This window comes from Vespula pensylvanica, chromosome 7 (genome assembly GCF_014466175.1).
Source record: "Vespula pensylvanica isolate Volc-1 chromosome 7, ASM1446617v1, whole genome shotgun sequence".
Lineage (NCBI taxonomy): Eukaryota > Metazoa > Arthropoda > Insecta > Hymenoptera > Vespidae > Vespula > Vespula pensylvanica.
The window spans coordinates 3,720,746-3,741,166 of record NC_057691.1 but is presented as its reverse complement, the minus strand read 5'-3'; the positions used below and the strand labels follow the sequence as shown (position 1 = coordinate 3,741,166).

The window sequence follows — 20,421 nt, the reverse complement described above, 5'->3', positions numbered from 1 at the left end:
TGCAAAATATATTTGTGTAATACAATTATCATTAAATATATTTAAAAAATTCCCTATAAATCGATTTAATTTTTAATGTAGAATAAAAAATTGGTAAAAGTATATTTGTATATTTATGTGTACTATAAATCTATTTAAATTATATATTAATGAAAAGTTATTAAAAAAGGAGAAAATAAAAGACAAAATTATTTCATCCAAGAAAAAATTATTACTTCGTATAAATCAAATATATTATATACATTATTGATCTTTATCTAATAAATTTGAAAAAAATATTCAAAAACTACAAAACCTAAAGTATTATAACACATTTCCCATAATTAAACATAACTGATAAATTTACATATATTTTTGTACTAGAAAATATTAGCATGGTTGTAATAAAATGATCGTTTGATTTAATAAATCTGTATAAAGAATTCAGATCTTGATTTCCTACATAAGGTGCAAACTTACATGAAAACAAAAAATAATCATATGAAAGTTCAAAAATTAATATATATACTTTAATATCATATATATATATATATTGTTTTTAAAGTATTAAATATCATATAAAAAAAACCATATTGATTATTACATTTCTCAGAATTATTATGTGATCATTTTTCCTACAATCCATTATTACTATGTTGTCATCTATATTCTACAGCAAGATAATTTTCACTTTTTTAGTATTCAGCTTTGATTGTTTCAGTAATAAAGCCATAATACTATTATTACTTCGATTTTTACACGTTCCACTATAAAATGTTATTATTATCAAATCTTATTTAATTCTTTTATAATCAAATTAGAAAATATTATTGGAAAATGTAGAATAAGCCGTTACACTTCAAATTCTTTTTTCAAAGATAACTTGAATATGTCTGCAAAAGTTTTTTTGCTTCAGCCTGTACATTCAGATCTTGTTTAGTTACAACTGGTTGTTGACAAATTTCATTTAACAAATAAATAGCCTTTTCATATTTACTTATAGCTATATAGGCTTTACTAAGAAATAAACGATTTTCTAGATGTGGTTCAGTTGCAAATTCTTCTGCTTGTTCAAAGCTTTCAATTGCCTCTTCATAGGAGGCATTTGGAGGCTCAGAAAAGAATGTTGTTGCTACCTGTTTGGAATATAATTTTGTAATAAATCGATTAATGATATTATAAGAACAAATATAATATATCAACATAAGATATCAACAAATTAATAACGCAAAAACATACTTTTCTTTCAAACCAAGTTAAATTAGATATTTCATATCTAAATCTACCAAGTAGATGATGTAGATCAGAATCTTTTGGGCGTAGTTTTAAAGCTATCATTACATGATTTTTAAAAACAGATCCATTTTTTATTTTTTCTGCCAATGGTAGATATTCCCCATGCAAACCTATAAGAATAGCATACCACTTATGAAGATCTGCATTCTCTACATTAATAAATTGTTCACAAGCTTCCAGTCCTGAAAAAATAAAATTGTAGATAAAGTTTTTATAGCTAGATTTGCTTATTCCTAAAATTAACAGTTTACAATTAATTACAGAATTACCTTTGCTAATAATTTTTTTTTTATGTTCTATATCAGAAAAATGATTCATATAATTGTAACAAGCTCTAGCAAATCTCCATATTACGTCTACATTATTTGGATGTAATTTGGTTAAATCTTGTAATTTATAATATGTGCCTTCTTCAATTCGTTCTTCTGTTTTTTCTTGTGCATCAATTTCCATAAGTTCTACTTCCAATAGGTTTATTGATTCTGATTCCCTGTATCACTAAATATATAATCTCTTCCTTTCATGATTTACATTTCTCTTTACTAATAATGTGTGTGTATGTATGTGTGTGTTCACGTTTGTATATAATTATTTATAATAACTATATTTATAAGTTCAATATAATTAATAAAAAATATTTAAATTAACAATAAAATTGTTTCTATACTATGGTATACATTGATTTTCCATAACACATAATGATATAAGTAAATTGATATAAATTTATTAAAAATGAAATAATCTAATAATTTTAATATATGTCAAACCTTGGTTCAATATCGCCTGTAGCATCTTCAGTGTCTGAACAATCAAAAAATTCATCATCAGCAATGTCAGTCCCTGCTGTAGAAAATGTATCTACATCATTTTCAGTTGAAACATATGTATTATCGTTAGAACTCAATGTATGTTTTCTATTTGCAGCTGCTGATCTCTTTTTCCTTTTTTGTTGTTGTCTAAGAAAAAGTATATTTTGTTATTAGTATTAAATATAATAATACCTCTTTTTGTATGATTTTGAATTCCTATAATAGAAAAATATTACCTCAATGCTTCTAACTCTTCTTGCAACTCGGCGATTCTTTGATTAACAAGTTCAAGGTTATGATTCCGTACTTTGTATTGTCGTTTCTCAATAAATTGTTGATAGAGGAACATACCAGCCACACTAATAACACCAACAGTAACTCCAATCGCAGCTGCAATTAGAGTGCTGCTTTCTAAGTTACTCATTATTCTATAATAATAAGAATGATATAGATTATACATCAATAAGTTCTATAATAATTTATAAAAAATATTTATAAAAGACTATGATACCTTTTTTTATAAGCAGATGAAAAATTAATGTATCTGCATCAACCCTGAATAATTTCTTATTTAGTCTTTGTATATTAGCCGTAGTATGCACTGCAAAAAGCATATTTACATTTTTTCTAATTTAATTTAAAAAAAAGAAGATTAACAAATAAAAATAATAAAAACATTTCTCATGCTGAATAAAATGAAATTAATGCTGAGTGAGCAACTAAATAGTCTATAAAAAAAAGAAATGAATAAAGTTAATCAATTAATAAAATATAAATATTCTTTAATACTTGATAAACTTCTTGTAAATAACTTGTAAAAAATTATAATAAATTATGGTTCCAATTGTTTATTATCGATATAATATAGATATATTATGATAGATTACAAAAATAAATACCACAGAAGTATGCATATTAGTATTAAAAAAATAAAAAAAAATACATATATATACTATATAAGTTTGCACAATTTAAAAATATTATAATATTACTTCGTGCTTTTATTTTTGCTGAGTTGTCACAAGTAAATATTCCATAAATGTTTAAAGTCCACGAATGTCGGCATGGCACTATTCACCGACAATTACCTGATAGAGAAGCTGCGATTAATAAACAAATTATGTAATTATTTATTCAAATAATGTAGAAATTATTAGTTTTTTATTACGTTTTATCAATTAAACTATTTTTATAAAAAGAATAGAATTTATTATTCTTTTTAAAAATGATTACACTAACTCACCATGTAAGTTCACACTGCACAAAGTTTTAGTATTATATGTAAATCAAACTTGTGTTCTTTTTTATTATAATAAACAATGTGGTTATATTATCAAGATTTAAATTTACTAAACGATATATTTATCAATTATACGACATTCACACATATAATACGAAACACAGATCTCAGTCTTCATAGTTTTTACTACCTCTTTATAAACATTGCTATCAGAAATCTACCAGTCCTGTTCTGTTTTGGAAAACGTACCATACCTAATATTTTTGACTCGGATAGTAGATATACACACATACACACACACACACCAAAATATACACACACATATATATTGTATCTACATAGTCTTCGAAATTAACTTTTATTTGTATATACTCTAATCGTATTAGATTGAAATTTGATTATGTCGCAAGAATATTACTTAGATTGATATTTATTCTTTCAGTATAAAAATTATAACGAAGAAACATTTTTCAAAAATTGAAACATTTAATTTTTAAATACATAAAAAACATTTAACATTTACTAAAACATTTTTACATATAAATAGTAATTAAATATCAAACGTACTCACTTTGTTATTTATAACATTTAATATATGTACAAATTTTCAACTAGTAATTAGTTAATAAATCTACAAAAATGACAAGCAGCGCCACTTGAACGTTACAATTATTCCGTAGTTAAAATTTTGACAGTTTCTAATTAAATCGCAAAGAACATATTAATGTTAATAATTTTTATCTAAATACATAGATTTATGTACACAAGTATAGAAATTGTAATTTCTTTCGTCATTAAAAATTAAATATATTTATTTCATATCATATATTATATTTTGATATAATAACAAAATATTCTTGTTATAAATGTAAAAATATGTCGGCAGGCGAAGTTAAGAAAGAAGAACCTCAATTTATATTTCATACATATGCTTTATGCAAAGTAAAATTAAAAAAAAAAATTGTGTACCTTAAAGTTTTTTCATTTTTAATACGTTTGCAGTTTACGGATATGCCAGATGAAATGAAACAAGAAGCTATGGAAACATGTTCTACTGCCGCGGAAAAATATGCCGAGGACTATGAACAAGCGGCACGCATGATTAAAGAAAGTTTGGACAAAAGATTTGGCACGCCTTTTCAAGTCATTGTTGGAGAATCTTACGCTTGTGCTATAACACATCAAGAAAATACTTTGTTATATATGTTCACGGGTGGGAATATTGCTATCCTTGTTTGGAGAACGGTTAGCCAATATAAATAAAATGATTTTTTGTTAAAGTTGTTCGTCATCTCTGTTTTATAATGGTTTTTATCAACCACGATTAGAGAGGTAATTTTTGAACGATTTTGATAAAGAAGATTTCATTTTAAAGATAAATGTTCTACAACTCTCAAAAAAAAATTTATTTTCTTTGAAATAATTATATCAAAAGTGTTTTTTCGAGAATGGATTATATATAAAAATAAAACTTTTTCAAAAATTGGAAAAAAACATCCTTTCTTTCAAGCAGCCTTCGTTTTCGACATTTCTCATGATAAAAAAAGTTTTGTATAGTGGCGCCGTTTGAAGTTTGCGGCAAAAGAAAAGAAGCTCTTACCTCACTACTGATTTTCATATAAATACTAGAGTGAGTTTGGTTAGTTTCGTAAAGTACACGATTGGTTACTCTTCTGACTGTAGACCGATGTTTTTATTTTCTTTGGAAAGGTTCAAACGCAAGGAAACGTGTTTCACTGTATTTACACGGAGAAGCTACGGTAATTTATTTTTATTTTGATAAGATTTCGACTGATGATTCTATGATAGAAATAAACAAATACGTATTTAGTCGTTCATATTAATGGATCTTAGAAATAAATTTCATAATTATTTAAACGATGTGTGTAATGTACACGAAGTACATAGAACTAATATTTAAATAATAGTATATATTTATTTAAACATTACATAGCTAGTAACACGCTTTAGATGAAAAATAACTTCCATTTAATATTTGAACATAGTTAACTTTTGAGTTCCGAGTCGTAGACTACATTTAATATCAACAAAAGCAATCGAACGAAACAGTGTTCCTTATTGTTTATATTTTGTTTCTATCGCTGAAATCGCATACCGTACGAATGAAAGGTAATAAACATAATTTTATATTTTGGATTTTGTAAACATTTTTAATTACACATAAATATATTTGTATCATATATAATGTAGAAACATTATAGATATTTCTTAATAATTATGTACACAGAAAACCAATTACAATTTTAACTACAGTTTTATATATATATATATACGTAAATATAAATCGTAAGTATTATATGATAACGTTATACTTTCATTGTATTTTTATTTTTGTAAATCTGTTATATCAAACAATAAATTGATGTTCTTCAAAATACGTTGTATATATTGTATAGATCGGAATTTTATTGCATTTTTGGTAATGCATTTTGTAAACATTAAATTGTATACAACTTTTAATATAAATAATATTAGCATTCATCAAATTCACAAATCATACATACACATTAAACACATATCAAGAAAAATGATTTTTCTGATTCCTGAATAAATTAAATTATGCAGATTTCCAAATACATATTGCTAAATTACCAGCGCAATACATATATAATAAATGTTTCAATTGATACGTTATCTCGAATCCATAACCTTCTCCGACAACCGTATGCCAAGAAGCTCCAAATTTTTTATCCATCGTTTCTTTGATCATTCGAGAAACACTCTCATAATTATCGGCATATTTTTCTGCAGCTGTCACGCATAGTTCCATTGCTTCTTGTTTCATCTCATCGGACATATCACATTTCTATAAACAAACGTATTTTAACATATTATAAACGTTTTCTGCATGTAATTAACATAGTACAAGAATTATAAAATAAAATAAAAAGATAAAAATCCTTAGGAAAACAATTATACAAATAAAAAACCTTGCCTGTGTACCAGGCAGAAGTTTGACTTATTGATCAAATGTCTCAAATTTCATTTCTCGTATAAACAGCATATTTTACATATTGAACCATCATTACTCACTCTGCAGAGTGGATAAGTGTGTAGAATTTTGACAACGTCGTCTTTTTTCACTTCTGTCATTTTGAAAATTATTTAATACATTTAGAAACAACTCCACATAGAACGATACCCGATTTGTTACGAAATAGAATGGTTGCCATTTGTCAGGCGTACGCATGCTTGTAAATTGAGTAAGCATTGTAGGAGGGGGAAATTGTTTTGATCCTATCTTTTTACGTCTAATACTTCCTTCGATTATCTGCTAACATATTAAGTTTTATAGATTAGCTGTTCATATTTTTATTAATGATTTGTAAAGAATTTATATAATAATAAAATATTTGAAGATGGCATCACGATTTAGTGGCACTTTACAAATTACAAATTTAGATGATTTCATAACTCCATCACAGGTAAACCTTTGATAAAAGAAAGAAAAATAAATATTTATTTTAATTTTAATACTATCTTTATATAACTAAAATTGAAATTGTTCAGAGAAAGAAAATTGTACAATGTGAATTTTTGTAGGAATGCATAAAGCCAGTTGAAATCAAAACATCCAAAAGCAAAACAGGTGCCAAAATAAAAATTGAAGAAGATGGAACTTATTATTCATTAAAAGAGGTATAATTATTTTTAACATAAATATTTCATTATAATTATCTGTAATTGTTTATAAATGATAACCTTATGTATTTACTATACTTGATATCTTATAGGATAATATTCCAGAAAAATTGGAAAAAGTTGAAATTACGTTAGCAGATTGTTTAGCATGTAGTGGATGCATTACTTCTGCTGAAAGCGTATTAGTTTCGCAACAATGTCCTGAGGATCTTTTAAGAGTTTTTCAAGAAAAAGTAGAACAGCAACAGGTAAATAATTCTATAAATTGTAAAACTTTATAAAGCAATTAATAGATTGTAAATGTATTTTTAATGTCAATTTTTTTATTAGAATGAGAAAAATGGATGTTCAACATTTATAGTAGTAAGTTTGTCTATTCAACCAATATTATCCATGGCACAACGTTATGAGTTAAAACCAGAACAAGCTTTACATAAGCTTGCTGGATACTTTTACAAGTTAGGAGCAGATATAGTTTTAGATATGAGTATTGCTGATGATTTTGCACTTCTAGAATCTGCAAAGGAGTTTGTTGAACGTTATAAAGTTACAAAAGAAGGCACTGAAAAACAATTACCAATGTTAGCATCTTCATGCCCAGGTATACTTTTTTTTTAAGCATTTTGACTTTTTTTCAAATATAATTTTTCTTGAAAGGTAAAATATTTTGCTTATAGGTTGGGTATGTTATGCTGAGAAGACTCATGGTCATTTTATTTTACCATATATAAGTGTAACAAAATCACCACAACAAATTATGGGATCATTAGTTAAGTATCATTTAGCTGAAAATATGGGTCTTTCACCAGAACAAGTATATCATGTTACTGTTATGCCCTGTTATGATAAAAAATTAGAAGCCTCTAGAGAAGATTTTTATAATCATCAAAAGAGTACAAGAGATGTGGATTGTGTTATTACATCAAGTATGTCATTTTTATATCATATATGCATAATAATTCTTGTTTATATCAAGTTTATTTTTAGTTGAACTGGAGCAAATGCTGAATGAAAGTCATTTAACTTTGAATGATATAGAAGATGGAGAAATTAAGAAACCTTTTGGGTCATGCAGAGATAAAACAGATAATGATTTATGGAGTCATAAAGGATCTGGATCTGGTGGTTATGCAGATTTTATTTTTCATTATGCTGCAAAGCATTTGTTTGATGAAAATGATGTAACATTAGAATTCAAACATCTAAGAAATCCTGATTTCCAAGAAGCAATTTTAGAAAAAAATGGAAAAGTTTTATTAAGATTTGCAATAGCAAATGGATTTAGGAATATACAAAACCTTGTCCAAAAATTAAAAAGAGGAAAATGTCCTTATGATTATGTGGAAGTTATGGCATGTCCTTGTGGTAAGTTTTAATGTATAATTCGAATGTTTTATTCATTTAAGAAATGTTTTAATACATTTAAATATTAGGATGTTTAAATGGTGGTGCACAAATAAGGTCTCAAGATAATATTCAACCTCGAGAACTTGCATTAAAACTTGAAGCCATGTATCATGATCTATCAATAAGTATACCTGAAGAAAATCTAGCTGTACATAAATTATATAAAACGTGGTTGGGTGGAGAAAATACAGATAAAGCTACAGCTTATCTTCATACACAATATCATGAAATAGAAAAAATGAATACAGCTCTTGCAATTAAGTGGTAATGTATATTATTGCAAAAAAAAAATATGTATGTATATATGTATATGTAACTGTTACTTTCACTAATACATGTACTGGAATATCATATATTCTCTTGTTTGCTTTCATTTAATATATAATAATAGATAATTACAATAATAAAATACATATGTAATGATTTAAATTAAAAAATGTATACACAAAGATATAAGAGAGTGAAAATATTATTTGATACAATAATATTATACTCTTTGTTAAATATTATCTTCTTGTGTTATTTACTAACCAATTAACAAATTAAACGCATTTTATTTTTAGAACTTGACATTGATTTAATAAATATATAGAACATATTTTAATATATAAAATAATTAATTTTCTTATTAACTAAAGATTTATTACAGCATTGTATATATACAAAAAGTTGCAGGTATATGACTGTTTATTGAATTTACATAATAGTAAAATCACACTTTTTGAAGTGGACAGATTGTCTTCATTAAACACATCTGATTTCATAATATTATATACATTTATAAGTTAATAATAATTATATTATTTCAATTATATATAATCATAACATATATAAATATACAATAATTATTAATAACTTATTATAATTATATATTTATTTGAGGCCATACTTTTTTCTAGATAAAATATTAAAAAAAAAATGAAATATCAAATATCGTAATTTAATAACATAAATAACATTTAATTAATTCACAACTAAGGTTTTATTAACATTTTAAAAACTGTCCCTTTTTTTAAGCAATTTATATATATTTATATTTTTATATCAGTTGAGATACTTATTTTGGTCTTTTTTACATACAATTGTCATACATTACTTTTTATCAAACATTAATTTCCATGTAAAATAAACTATAGTAAATGCAATTCAGTTATCTTGGCATCTGTAGAATAATTTGTTGTTGTAGTTATGAAAGGATTAGCTAATGCTGAAATGTTATTCTATGCTATTATTTCAGTTACATGAAGACAATTTTTAACCCATAAAATCTTTCAATTATCTTAGAACATAGAAAAAAATTTATTTGTATAAATGTGCAAAATTAAAAACAATACACACAGTGTTCGCTAATAATATATATATAATATAAATAATAATATAAATATCAAATATTTATTTTAGCATATACGACAACAAATGATAAATAAATAATCTTTCATCAATAACAAAAATTCTCTAATGCATCTTTGGAAAAATATAGTACTTTTTGTATATAATCATAATTTAAGAGCAGCATAAATTACAAATTTTTAGCACAAATAGTTCTTTTGAACTTTTATCAAGTGCATCACGTACAAGCTTTAATAATACTCAGTGTGTTATTAGTTAGAAATTCAAATTATATGTCCAACAGTTTCAGTGTGTTAAGATATTTGTGTAAATAGAGTCAGAACTACTACCTTGTAGAGTTCTGTGCAAAACATTTATTAACTCTAACTATTTTTTCTTCTGATAATTCTCCTTATAGTTCGAAAAATCCATTGATCATTTGCCTTAATTCCATCCTTCATAAATTATATTCCATAATAATATCACATTTTTTAATGTTGAGTAAAAATTATCTAGTATTTTTATTACATATTAATTCTTCATTTTCATTCATTTCTTTAGATTCTGATTTTTTTAAATCTATATCTGATGGATAACCATCTTCAATATACCTGATTGAATCATGATCAGTATTATTATCTTCTTTAATTTCATATGGCTCCATTAACCATCCTTGATTACTATCTATTTCTTTAGAGACAACAAGAAATAATTCCTTTTCCTTACTGTCTATTTGGTCCTTTAGATATATAAGTAATTCATTATCCTGTATACAATAATAATATTTCATAATTAACAAAAATATAAAAATATGATCTCTCATTCATTTCTTATCATTTTATATTTTATAGAAGCAAATGTAATTTCTAAAACTCACTTTTCCTATAAGTTGTGGTGTATCTAACTTTGAATCTAAATTATAAAAGGCACCATGAATTTTTTTCAAGGCAATCCAATGGCGCCTTTTCAATGGGAGTAACACAAAACCCAATTTATATTCTGTTGGAACATTTAATATAAAACCTTCAATTTTGTCAAGGCAAAGACACTTTGGATCCCTGTAAATGTATATGACATATAGAATTGTTAACATTGCTAATAATATTAATAAGATTTTGAAAAAGTAAAAGATATTAAGTAAAGACTATTGCAATCAATATTTACTTGCGTTTATCAAACCAAACTGCTTCACGACCTCTTCGTTGTAATGCAGCCATAATAACATTAATGTCGTAATTTCCAAGTCCTAGTAAAGATTTGTGAGGATTAATCCACATTGCAGGACTTAAGCTATAGCAAATTTGATCTAATTCTTGCTTATTAAAACCCCTTTCTTGAAATAAATTATTTAATGCATGTAGAGCACAAAGCTCTTTTACCTATAATCGAAAATAATTAATAATATTACTAAATAATTATTTCTAATGTTGTGTCAAAAATATATTTACTTGTCTTTCATGATAAATAGATCCAGTCATATCACTTCCTGTATTTGCCACCATCGTAACTACATAATTCCGTTGATATACCACAAGGAAATTTTGTTAAGTCTTATAATATAAATGAAAAATTAATCAGTTGAATATCACCGATGGATTATTTATTTATAACCTCTGTACATTTGACAGTTCTGTAAAGTATTTACGTATATAGTAGAATATTATACTTCGTTTATTTTCATTGGGTATCTTTTAAATCGTGATATATATAATTCGGATCGCGTAATATTGTGATAATATTCTTTCCTGATTGGGTAACTTCGTTGACGTGAAAGAACGATCCAATCTTTTTTGTTATATAATTTCATCTCACTCTCATGACAATAATCGTAATATATATAATGTAATTACGTACTTTTTATATTTCAAGTAATAAATATATATTGATATTTTTTCTTTATTATAAGATTAAGATAATTAAAAATTTTTTATTAATAAAAAATAAAAATAGGGAAAACACATTTGGTACATTGATGTCCATTGAAAACGCTCCTTTATGTTGAATTGTAAAATGTCGTACACTAGAAAGTTTATACGATCCTAAACGATTTAATGATTCGAATCATTGCTATTTACAAACAGAACACCTATTAGGAATTGTGTATTTATCAAAAGAATAATAAATAGAACCTACAATTACCTTTGGAAAAATAGTGGTTTGTTGACCTTCGTGTTAACGCAAATAATCATAGAAAGGCGCTGATTTTTACTTTAATATTGTGCATCTGAAATTTAAAGTGTAGTATCACGCAATCATTGACAACTCATTTCGTAATTTTGCAAGTGTCAACATGTCAGTTTCCTTCGGTTTCTTCTAAATCCACATTTAAAATGAACTAGTGTAGGTATTTAATGTTATTTGTAATATATAAACATTATCCAATTAAATTCAAGTTAATATCAATTACAAACATATATTTCAATTACTGATATATGACTATTAATACATAAAGTTCCATTGTTCGAACCTACAATATGTTCTCATTCATATGTTTCATCAGTCAATTATTGTAAAATTATATTGCAAATATTTTCATTAATTATAATCAGATCAAATAATTTTACATTTACATAAAATAAATGTTCAAATATAAAATGATTGAAAATTATTCAAACATTATAAAAATGTAACTTTTTATAATATAAGATGTAGAAAAAATTATTAAAATTATTTGCACAAAGTAATGTTATATATATAAATTTTATAACAATATTAATAGTTATTAATGTTAGGTTTTTTATTATTAGACAATTAAATGATAATTTTGTACAAAAAGCTGTATCTATTCTAAAATTATTGTGAAAGTTCTTTTAAACATTAATATTTATTTATTAATTTGCACAGGTACAAGTTGAAGAAAAATAACAATTGGATTTATCTTACTGATAAAAATTTTTAATGTGAAATGAAATATCCTGATTAAAAAAAGATCAGTTACTTTGTATTGAACAAATATTTCAATATATTTTTAATTTCTTGAAAATTTTAAATATAATACATTTAAAAAGCAATACAATGTTATATAACTGATATATATCAAGTGTTGATACAATCAACAATTTTTGTGTGCATCAGTTATGCATAGATCTAAGTTAATAATCTATAGAAGAAGATTTGGATTTAAATATTGGAAAATGATTGATATATATATGTGTACATAAAATAATTCCTAAACTAAATATATCTAAATCAATAGATACAAAATCAATTTATTACTAATTCATAGCAAATCGATCATTCCTAAAATATGTCAGGTACTGCTTCAATTATAACGTCTACTCTTGCACAACCTTCGGAGAAGGAACATGCATCTGCAACTATGATAGATTATTCAAGTATCAGAGGAAAGGTATATCATTTGGATCTTACAAATTTTATAGCTAGCCAATATGAACTTTTTTAGAAATAAATTATTTTAAATTATAGAATGTATTAGTTAGTCCATCGGAGGATCAATATGAGCTACTGCTTAAAAGACTAAAAGAGAGAATTCATGATGGTGGAAGTGAAACAATATTTGACATTGGTATTGCAGAAGGTATCCATGATATATTTATTTTATTTATCAAGCTATAAAAATAAAAAGTTAAATCATTAACACATTGACATACATTACATCAATATTTCATCATGCTTGTAGATGGTTCAGAAGATGGATTAAAAGAAGATGAATATGAAGCATCAGTAGCTACTTTACAATCACTTGCTGCTACATTAGAAGCTGATTGTGTACTTTTACGTCAAAGTAAAGTAGATCATGGTTTAACAGGACAATATCTAGTACGAAGACGACTGGATCAGCAAGACTTTCTAGAAATTAGGTGTTTAAAATATTAATTCTATATTTCTAAATATTAACCTATTAAGAAACAAAATTAATTTTATTGTAAAATTTAATGAAATGCTATTAAAAATGCTAAAAATATGTTCAATGAAATCTTGTAGAGTTGCTGTTGTTGGCAATGTGGATGCAGGAAAATCTACACTTTTAGGAGTATTAACACATGGGGAATTAGACAATGGAAGAGGTTTAGCTCGTCAAAAATTATTTCGTCATAAACATGAAGCTGAGACAGGAAGGACCAGCTCTGTTGGAAATGATATACTCGGATTTGATAGTGTTGGTATGTATCAAAATTAATTTTTTTATTATTTGTTATAATTATGTGGCAATGTATTTATATTTCAGGAAATGTTGTTAATAAGCCAGAACATGGTTCTTTAGATTGGGTAAAAATTTGTGAGAAATCATCTAAAGTTATAACGTTTATTGATCTTGCTGGACATGAACGGTATCTCAAAACAACTGTGTTTGGAATGACTGGACATGCTCCAGATTTTGGTAAGCTATATTAGTATAATTAGTTCAATGTTTTCTTATTTAAACTCTTTTGTATTTAAGGTATGTTAATGGTTGGAGCAAATGCTGGTATTGTTGGAATGACTAAAGAACATTTAGGATTGGCTTTGGCTCTTTCAGTGCCTGTATTTGTAGTAGTTACAAAAATTGATATGTGCCCACCAAATGTATTACAAGAAAATTTAAAATTGCTTATAAAAATACTGAAATCACCTGGCTGTAGAAAAGTTCCAGTCATAGTAAAAACTCCAGATGATGTTGTTGTTAGTGCAACTAATTTTGTATCAGAACGGTTAGTTCATTTAATATAAGTTATAGAAACCTATAGCAATATAGATTATTTTTATATGTTTACATCTGAATTTGTATTAAAGAAACTAAGAAACAATATTTTTATTTTTTTTATAATACAGATTATGTCCTATTTTCCAAGTATCTAATGTGAGTGGAGAAAATTTAGATCTTCTTAAAATGTTTCTAAATCTTTTGACTGCTAGAATAACTAGTCATGATGATGAACCAGCAGAATTTCAAATTGATGATACTTATTCTGTACCAGTGAGTACCAAAGAGTATTAAAAATAATTTCTCTTATTATTCTCAAAAAATTCGAAATATCTTTAAATAATATTAATTTAATACACATTTACTTTCTTTTAATACAACTTCTGTAATTCTTAGGGTGTTGGTACTGTAGTATCAGGTACAACTTTGAAAGGTGTAATAAAATTAAATGATACTTTATTATTGGGGCCTGATCCTTTAGGACATTTCATACCTATTACTGTAAAAAGTATCCACAGAAAAAGAATGCCAGTTCGTGAAGTAAGAGGAGGTCAAACAGCAAGTTTTGCTTTGAAAAAGATAAAAAGATCACAAATTAGAAAAGGCATGGTGATGGTTGCACCAGCTTTAAATCCACAAGCTTGCTGGGAATTTGAAGGTGAAATCTTGGTGTTACATCATCCTACAACAATCAGTTCTCGATATCAAGCAATGGGTAAATTATTAACATTTGTTTTATTTTTATATTACTTTTATAATATTCATGACAGAAATAGCTATTTATCTTACATTCATAAAATTGTGTCAATATTTCTTATTTCATTACATGTTATAGTTCACTGTGGCAGTATAAGACAAACTGCTTCTATTATCTCAATGTCTCAAGATTGTTTAAGAACAGGAGATAAAGCATTAGTACACTTCAGATTTATAAAACATCCTGAATATATAAAGCGTGGTCAACGAATAGTTTTCAGAGAAGGTCGTACTAAAGCAGTAGGAAATGTATCAAACCTTATTCCTCATTCTAACACTATGAATACACAAATATTCAGAATTAACAAACCAAATAAGTCACAAGGCAGATTGAATAATTCTTCTCTTAATCAAGTAAGATTACGACTGCAAAAGCAGAAATAAATATTGGAATGTAACATTTATGGTCATTTTTTCTATTAAAAATTTTTGCTTTTAGCCACAAGAATTAAATGAAACGAGTTCAGCATTTGAATATCAGAATGCAAAACAAGAAAATATGCCACAAAAATCTGGCACAACACAAAATAAAAAAGGTAGAGGTCGAAGAGGTAGATCTCACAATCTTATTAATGCTAGTATACAACCTCTATCAGAGCAAAACCCTCCCACAAAAATATAAGATATATTTATATACAAAGTATATATATTGATTTAGAGGAAATCTTTAATGTTTTAGAATAGATTGATTTTTTAGATAAACATTTCTCAATAATGTTTATATAGTTTGAAGCAAGATTATTGTTTTTGAAGTCTTTCTTTCTTATTAAAAAAAAAAAAAAAAAATGAAATAAAAAACTAAAAAAAAAAAAAGAAAAAAAAGAAAAGAAAATAAAAAAGCAAATTACTACTTTAATACTAGTAAAAAAATAAATAAATAAATAAAATAAAAAAAAAAAATATATAAATTTAAAATTGAAAGTTAATTTTCGTAGCAAAAAGTACGAACTAAATAATAGATTTATTAAATCTTTACTTTTTAAATATATAAACCTTACGTTTGTTGTAACTATTTACCAAATTTAAATTGCCACAAGCATGTCTGCAGTATTGCACAAAATCTATTGAAATATTTACATCTAATGAATATTATTTTCAGTAAAAACAAAATGCTTTTTACAAATTAAATATTACTTTGGTTATATATATAATTTTTATTCAAATTATTATTTATATGAAACGTATAATCATAATCTTCAAAAAGAAGATTGAAAAGACAATCAATGTGAAAGAATGGAATTTAATAATATTTAAATTCAAGTTCGAAGTATACAAATAAATCAATATATTACTTGTATTTTGCCATTAAAATAAAAATAAATATTGACTTAGAATTACATATTCTTTGTTTAAACTTTTGCACATAAAGTGGTGATTGCTAAGTAGTACTGTTGAGAACTTCAATACATAATATCTACAAACTGAATTATATTTTCTTAAAATTTAATAGATTATTATATACATAAATTATGATTTTATTTTGAAATGCGATATTAAAAACAATTAAAATCGAAAATAATGAAAGACATGCTTGTATATAGAAGCACATTAAATGTTACAATATATTTTAATATATTTTTATTTATGATATATATTTTGGCATAGCAACTAATGATGTAAAGATGGACCAAATAATTTATCGGAAAAGTGCATATTTTTTTTTGTTAAAAAATTTTTATCAAATTAACATGATCTCTTGATGAAAACAGAAGCTATTAAAACAAAGATTATTATAATAGAATTATTGAAAAAGTAATAAGCTGTACTTACATAAATCTTATAACTTAATAAATACAAATAAATAAAAAGTTTAATAGAAAAATTTGAAATATAAATTAAAAATTGAAGAGATAACTTGTAAATTTATGTAATTGAAAATAACATATAATTACGTAAAATATTCTTTATAATTTATTTTATTTTATTACGTTTTTATTATTTATCTTATCCTTTTTTATAAAATATTCTTTATAATTTATTTTATTTTATTAAATTTTTGTTCTTTGTTTTATCCTTTTTTCATTCAAAGCTTTTATATTTCATTTTCAAATATAAAATCATGCAATTTTTTTTTGCATTATATATAAATATTTACCTTGCTAAGGTAATGGTAGTGTCTTTGTATTTATAGAAGTTATTTTATATCAACAATAAAAAAATTTTTCCATTTATTGTAATCAGAAATATTTATTGATCAAAACTACATGGAAACTGTTGAACTATATCATTGGCAAGAATTTTTTTATACCAATGATAATTTTACTATCTTTAGAAATAGACATTGTCATTAAATGTTGTCTAGTTCCTATAAGAAGTATACATGTAATCATATATTTACTTCTTTTTTTCTCTAACTTGTTTTAGTTCATTTTTCATATTGTTAGCAAAATTTTTTAATATTTGTAAAGCTTCCGCTGGAGATTTTAATTTATATACATTATTTATTTTTCCTGTTTGTGAAAATAAATAAACCACTAATTTGGCACTTTGTCTAATTGGTTTAGAATCTGCTAACTTGTTGATTAATTGCTCATTATTCATTAAATATTGCATAAGAAAGCGTATAATACCCATGTTGAATAGTTTTTTTAAAACAATTTGCTACAGCAAAAATGTAAATATTTATATTTTGGGTACTTCAAATGTACACATATTACGATATTTCAATAAAAGTTCACGTTTGAGCCGAAGCTGTTTACGAAGTGTTTCTAGTTTTTGTAACTGTTCTTCTTTACTATATTCTATTCCTGGTAATCGTTTAATCTAAAAGATAAAAAATTTTATTTTAAAAAGAAGATGTGTTTTTGATGATATCTTTAAAGGAATTAATTTCGTATAAACTATTTGTTTAGAATTATTTCTTTACATATAATAGCTATTCTATTTGAACATTGCAATCAAGATAAAATATATATATATATATATTTAAAAATAGAAACAACATATAGACGTGCATTGCAAGAGTAAAAAATCATTATAGAATACAACATAAAATATAAAATATTTATTACCTGAGCTCTTGCAGAATCCAATTTTTTTTGTAATTCTAATATTTTATGACTAGTATCTTGTGATTCTTTTGCTTTTTGAGTTGTATCATGAGGATCTTTCTCTACACTAGAAGAAATAAAATAATCATTGTAAATTAAAATAAAATAATAATTATAAATATATTATATAAAATAATAAATCGACTCATATAAAAATGTTGTCACTGTTTTAAATTATTTAATAAGTAACTATGTTGTGATTAAATATTTTTCAGTCCATTTTCAACTTGACATTACTTTTTTATAACCTCTAATAAAATATATTTAAAAGTAACTCATAAATATTATACGAAATATTTGACCACTTGTAACGTAATAATACAAATTAAATAATTAATTTATATGTAACAAATCTGATGAAAAATTATTTCAACTCACATATATATACATATATAAATAATATTCAGATATACAACACGCTTACGTAGCTACTACGAAACTGACAACCCGCGCAATAACTAAAATACACACCTTCTTAATATATCATAAATAAGCGGTAGTATCTCAATATCTAAATCATCAACTGTAAATGAACTTCTTATAGGACTTTCTTCTGTTAGCTCTGAAGTTTCCATGATACGATAAAAACATAAAAATTTACATTTTATATGATAGCACTCTTGAATTTTTCATATTTCATAAATGTACAGTCACAATATGAAACATATATGAAACACAATAATTACAAGATTATATATATCGATACTTCTTCAAATTAAGATCTTATTCTGACATCCGTTTAATGAATGAATCAAATTTTTCTAGAAGCTGATCTAACAAAATTGACAATACAACGCAAAGAAAGAGAAAATGGTAAAGTTTTGGAATTTCAAATTATCGGTACCTCTTATCTATTGGTTGAAATCTATTGGGTCTAGAGAATGACGCTTTCATGAAAACTAACCATTAATCGATTTTATGGTTAGAACCAACTTCACAACGCTTTCTAGAACAAATTCGTGACATAAAGGTGTTCTTCCTTCTTTCTTGTTTAGCCTCGTTGTACGTCGGTAAGATCGTGTTATTAATATTGAAAATAATCAAGTGGCATCGTTGAATATATTGTATATTTTACAACTAATTTTTATATAAGCTTATTTGATATGTATTTATACGAAATATTTTAATATTTGGTATTTTATTTTTATAGTTAAAGACGAAAATGGGGCGCCGACCAGCTAGATGGTATGTAATAATTTATAGACTTAGTAACATATTTTTGTTGAAAAAAGCATAATTTGTTCAATGTAATTTATTAACAAAAAGTAAATAAAGTGTAATATATAAATTTGTTTGTGACTTAGAAGTACGATTGGAATTAATATATAACGTATTACGTGTACAACGCCTTTTCTACAAAAAAGATGTTTTAAACATATAAATAATATATTCTATTTCAGTTATCGGTATTGTAAAAACAAACCTTATCCAAAATCAAGATTTTGTCGTGGTGTACCAGATCCAAAAATCCGTATTTTCGATCTTGGAAAGAAGAAAGCTTCTGTAGAAGATTTTCCATTATGTGTACATTTAGTGTCTGATGAATATGAACAGCTTAGTTCAGAGGCACTTGAAGCAGGTAGAATCTGTGCCAATAAATATATGGTTAAGAATGCTGGTAAAGATCAGTTTCATATTCGTATGAGGCTTCATCCTTTCCATGTCATTCGCATTAATAAAATGTTATCATGTGCTGGAGCTGATAGGTAAGTAAATTTCATTTGTATAGTTATATATTTATTTTGCTGAATTATAATTTTTAATGAAAGTTTATGTAGAAATTAAATGAAACAAAGGAAGCAAAGAAAAATTATTTTTATAGGCTCCAAACTGGTATGAGAGGGGCCTTTGGTAAACCTCAAGGTACTGTAGCTAGAGTACATATTGGACAACCTATTATGAGTGTGCGTTCATCAGATCGGCATAAGGCTGCTGTGATTGAAGCATTACGTCGTGCAAAATTTAAGTTCCCTGGTCGTCAGAAGATTTATGTATCTAAGAAATGGGGTTTTACTAAATATGACCGTGGTGTATATGAAGAATTAAAAGCATTTGGTCGTCTTGCTCCAGATGGTTGTAATGTTAAATATTTACCTGAGCATGGACCTCTTGAAGAATGGAAAAAATTCAGGAAAGTTCTTGCTACAGCATAAATATGATTTTTGACATTCAATTTAAATAAAAAAGAGAGAAGATTTTCTGTTGTAATAATTTCATCCTTGATTGAAGTATATATTATAATGAAAT

At 25.2% G+C, this 20,421-nt stretch overlaps 7 protein-coding genes and 1 long non-coding RNA gene across 13 annotated transcripts; 4 read left to right on the top strand and 4 right to left on the bottom strand.

Moving 5' to 3' along the window:
* Positions 1-188: 188 nt before the first annotated feature.
* Positions 189-3,549, bottom strand: LOC122630318 (regulator of microtubule dynamics protein 1-like). Of its 3 annotated transcripts, none has more exons than XM_043814700.1 (8): positions 3,328-3,373; positions 3,077-3,172; positions 2,597-2,685; positions 2,321-2,514; positions 2,043-2,231; positions 1,545-1,765; positions 1,219-1,457; positions 189-1,115 (listed from the first exon to the last, which is right to left on the bottom strand). In XM_043814700.1, coding segments are annotated over exons 2-8 (1,197 nt in total). In that variant the 5' UTR covers positions 3,078-3,172; positions 3,328-3,373; the 3' UTR covers positions 189-851. The 3 variants fall into 3 exon arrangements, with proteins under 3 accessions (XP_043670635.1, XP_043670634.1, XP_043670636.1); XM_043814699.1 differs by having other exon boundaries at positions 3,077-3,184; positions 3,328-3,359; XM_043814701.1 differs by lacking the exon at positions 3,077-3,172 and having other exon boundaries at positions 3,328-3,549.
* LOC122630328 lies at positions 3,138-4,604 on the top strand. The gene is made up of 2 exons (XR_006327463.1): positions 3,138-3,206; positions 4,327-4,604. It is a non-coding gene; the product is annotated as an uncharacterized LOC122630328 (long non-coding RNA).
* A 636-nt stretch (positions 4,605-5,240) lies between these two features.
* Positions 5,241-6,518, bottom strand: LOC122630518 (dynein axonemal light chain 4). Its single transcript, XM_043815081.1, has 2 exons — positions 6,379-6,518; positions 5,241-6,151 (listed from the first exon to the last, which is right to left on the bottom strand). Exons 1-2 carry the CDS (start codon positions 6,436-6,438, stop codon positions 5,903-5,905), a joined length of 309 nt encoding a protein of 102 aa, XP_043671016.1. The 5' UTR covers positions 6,439-6,518; the 3' UTR covers positions 5,241-5,902.
* Positions 6,519-6,559: 41 nt separating this feature from the next.
* On the top strand, positions 6,560-8,747 carry LOC122630517 (probable cytosolic Fe-S cluster assembly factor AGAP009023). Of its 2 annotated transcripts, XM_043815079.1 has the most exons (7): positions 6,560-6,770; positions 6,889-6,984; positions 7,080-7,235; positions 7,318-7,588; positions 7,665-7,913; positions 7,975-8,352; positions 8,421-8,747. In XM_043815079.1, exons 1-7 carry the CDS (start codon positions 6,705-6,707, stop codon positions 8,660-8,662), a joined length of 1,458 nt encoding a protein of 485 aa, XP_043671014.1. In that variant the 5' UTR covers positions 6,560-6,704; the 3' UTR covers positions 8,663-8,747. The 2 variants fall into 2 exon arrangements, with proteins under 2 accessions (XP_043671014.1, XP_043671015.1); XM_043815080.1 differs by lacking the exons at positions 6,560-6,770; positions 6,889-6,984 and having other exon boundaries at positions 7,093-7,235; positions 7,318-7,350; positions 7,502-7,588.
* Positions 8,748-9,772: 1,025 nt separating this feature from the next.
* LOC122630465 (josephin-2) lies at positions 9,773-11,478 on the bottom strand. Of its 2 annotated transcripts, XM_043814978.1 has the most exons (5): positions 11,172-11,478; positions 10,888-11,102; positions 10,601-10,781; positions 10,335-10,489; positions 9,773-10,235 (listed from the first exon to the last, which is right to left on the bottom strand). In XM_043814978.1, exons 1-5 carry the CDS (start codon positions 11,223-11,225, stop codon positions 10,232-10,234), a joined length of 609 nt encoding a protein of 202 aa, XP_043670913.1. In that variant the 5' UTR covers positions 11,226-11,478; the 3' UTR covers positions 9,773-10,231. The 2 variants fall into 2 exon arrangements, with proteins under 2 accessions (XP_043670913.1, XP_043670912.1); XM_043814977.1 differs by having other exon boundaries at positions 9,773-10,489; positions 11,172-11,477.
* A 241-nt stretch (positions 11,479-11,719) lies between these two features.
* On the top strand, positions 11,720-15,885 carry LOC122630464 (GTP-binding protein 1). Of its 2 annotated transcripts, none has more exons than XM_043814976.1 (11): positions 11,720-12,063; positions 12,978-13,072; positions 13,150-13,261; positions 13,364-13,544; positions 13,669-13,847; positions 13,913-14,065; positions 14,126-14,375; positions 14,497-14,641; positions 14,765-15,083; positions 15,204-15,478; positions 15,564-15,885. In XM_043814976.1, exons 2-11 carry the CDS (start codon positions 13,043-13,045, stop codon positions 15,744-15,746), a joined length of 1,827 nt encoding a protein of 608 aa, XP_043670911.1. In that variant the 5' UTR covers positions 11,720-12,063; positions 12,978-13,042; the 3' UTR covers positions 15,747-15,885. The 2 variants fall into 2 exon arrangements, with proteins under 2 accessions (XP_043670911.1, XP_043670910.1); XM_043814975.1 differs by having other exon boundaries at positions 12,568-13,072.
* A 1,848-nt stretch (positions 15,886-17,733) lies between these two features.
* On the bottom strand, positions 17,734-18,967 carry LOC122630461 (mediator of RNA polymerase II transcription subunit 9). The gene is made up of 3 exons (XM_043814965.1): positions 18,646-18,967; positions 18,136-18,241; positions 17,734-17,887 (listed from the first exon to the last, which is right to left on the bottom strand). Exons 1-3 carry the CDS (start codon positions 18,747-18,749, stop codon positions 17,747-17,749), a joined length of 351 nt encoding a protein of 116 aa, XP_043670900.1. The 5' UTR covers positions 18,750-18,967; the 3' UTR covers positions 17,734-17,746.
* A 95-nt stretch (positions 18,968-19,062) lies between these two features.
* On the top strand, positions 19,063-20,369 carry LOC122630460 (60S ribosomal protein L10). Its single transcript, XM_043814963.1, has 4 exons — positions 19,063-19,184; positions 19,325-19,359; positions 19,575-19,880; positions 19,997-20,369. Exons 2-4 carry the CDS (start codon positions 19,337-19,339, stop codon positions 20,325-20,327), a joined length of 660 nt encoding a protein of 219 aa, XP_043670898.1. The 5' UTR covers positions 19,063-19,184; positions 19,325-19,336; the 3' UTR covers positions 20,328-20,369.
* The last annotated feature ends 52 nt before the right edge of the window (positions 20,370-20,421 follow it).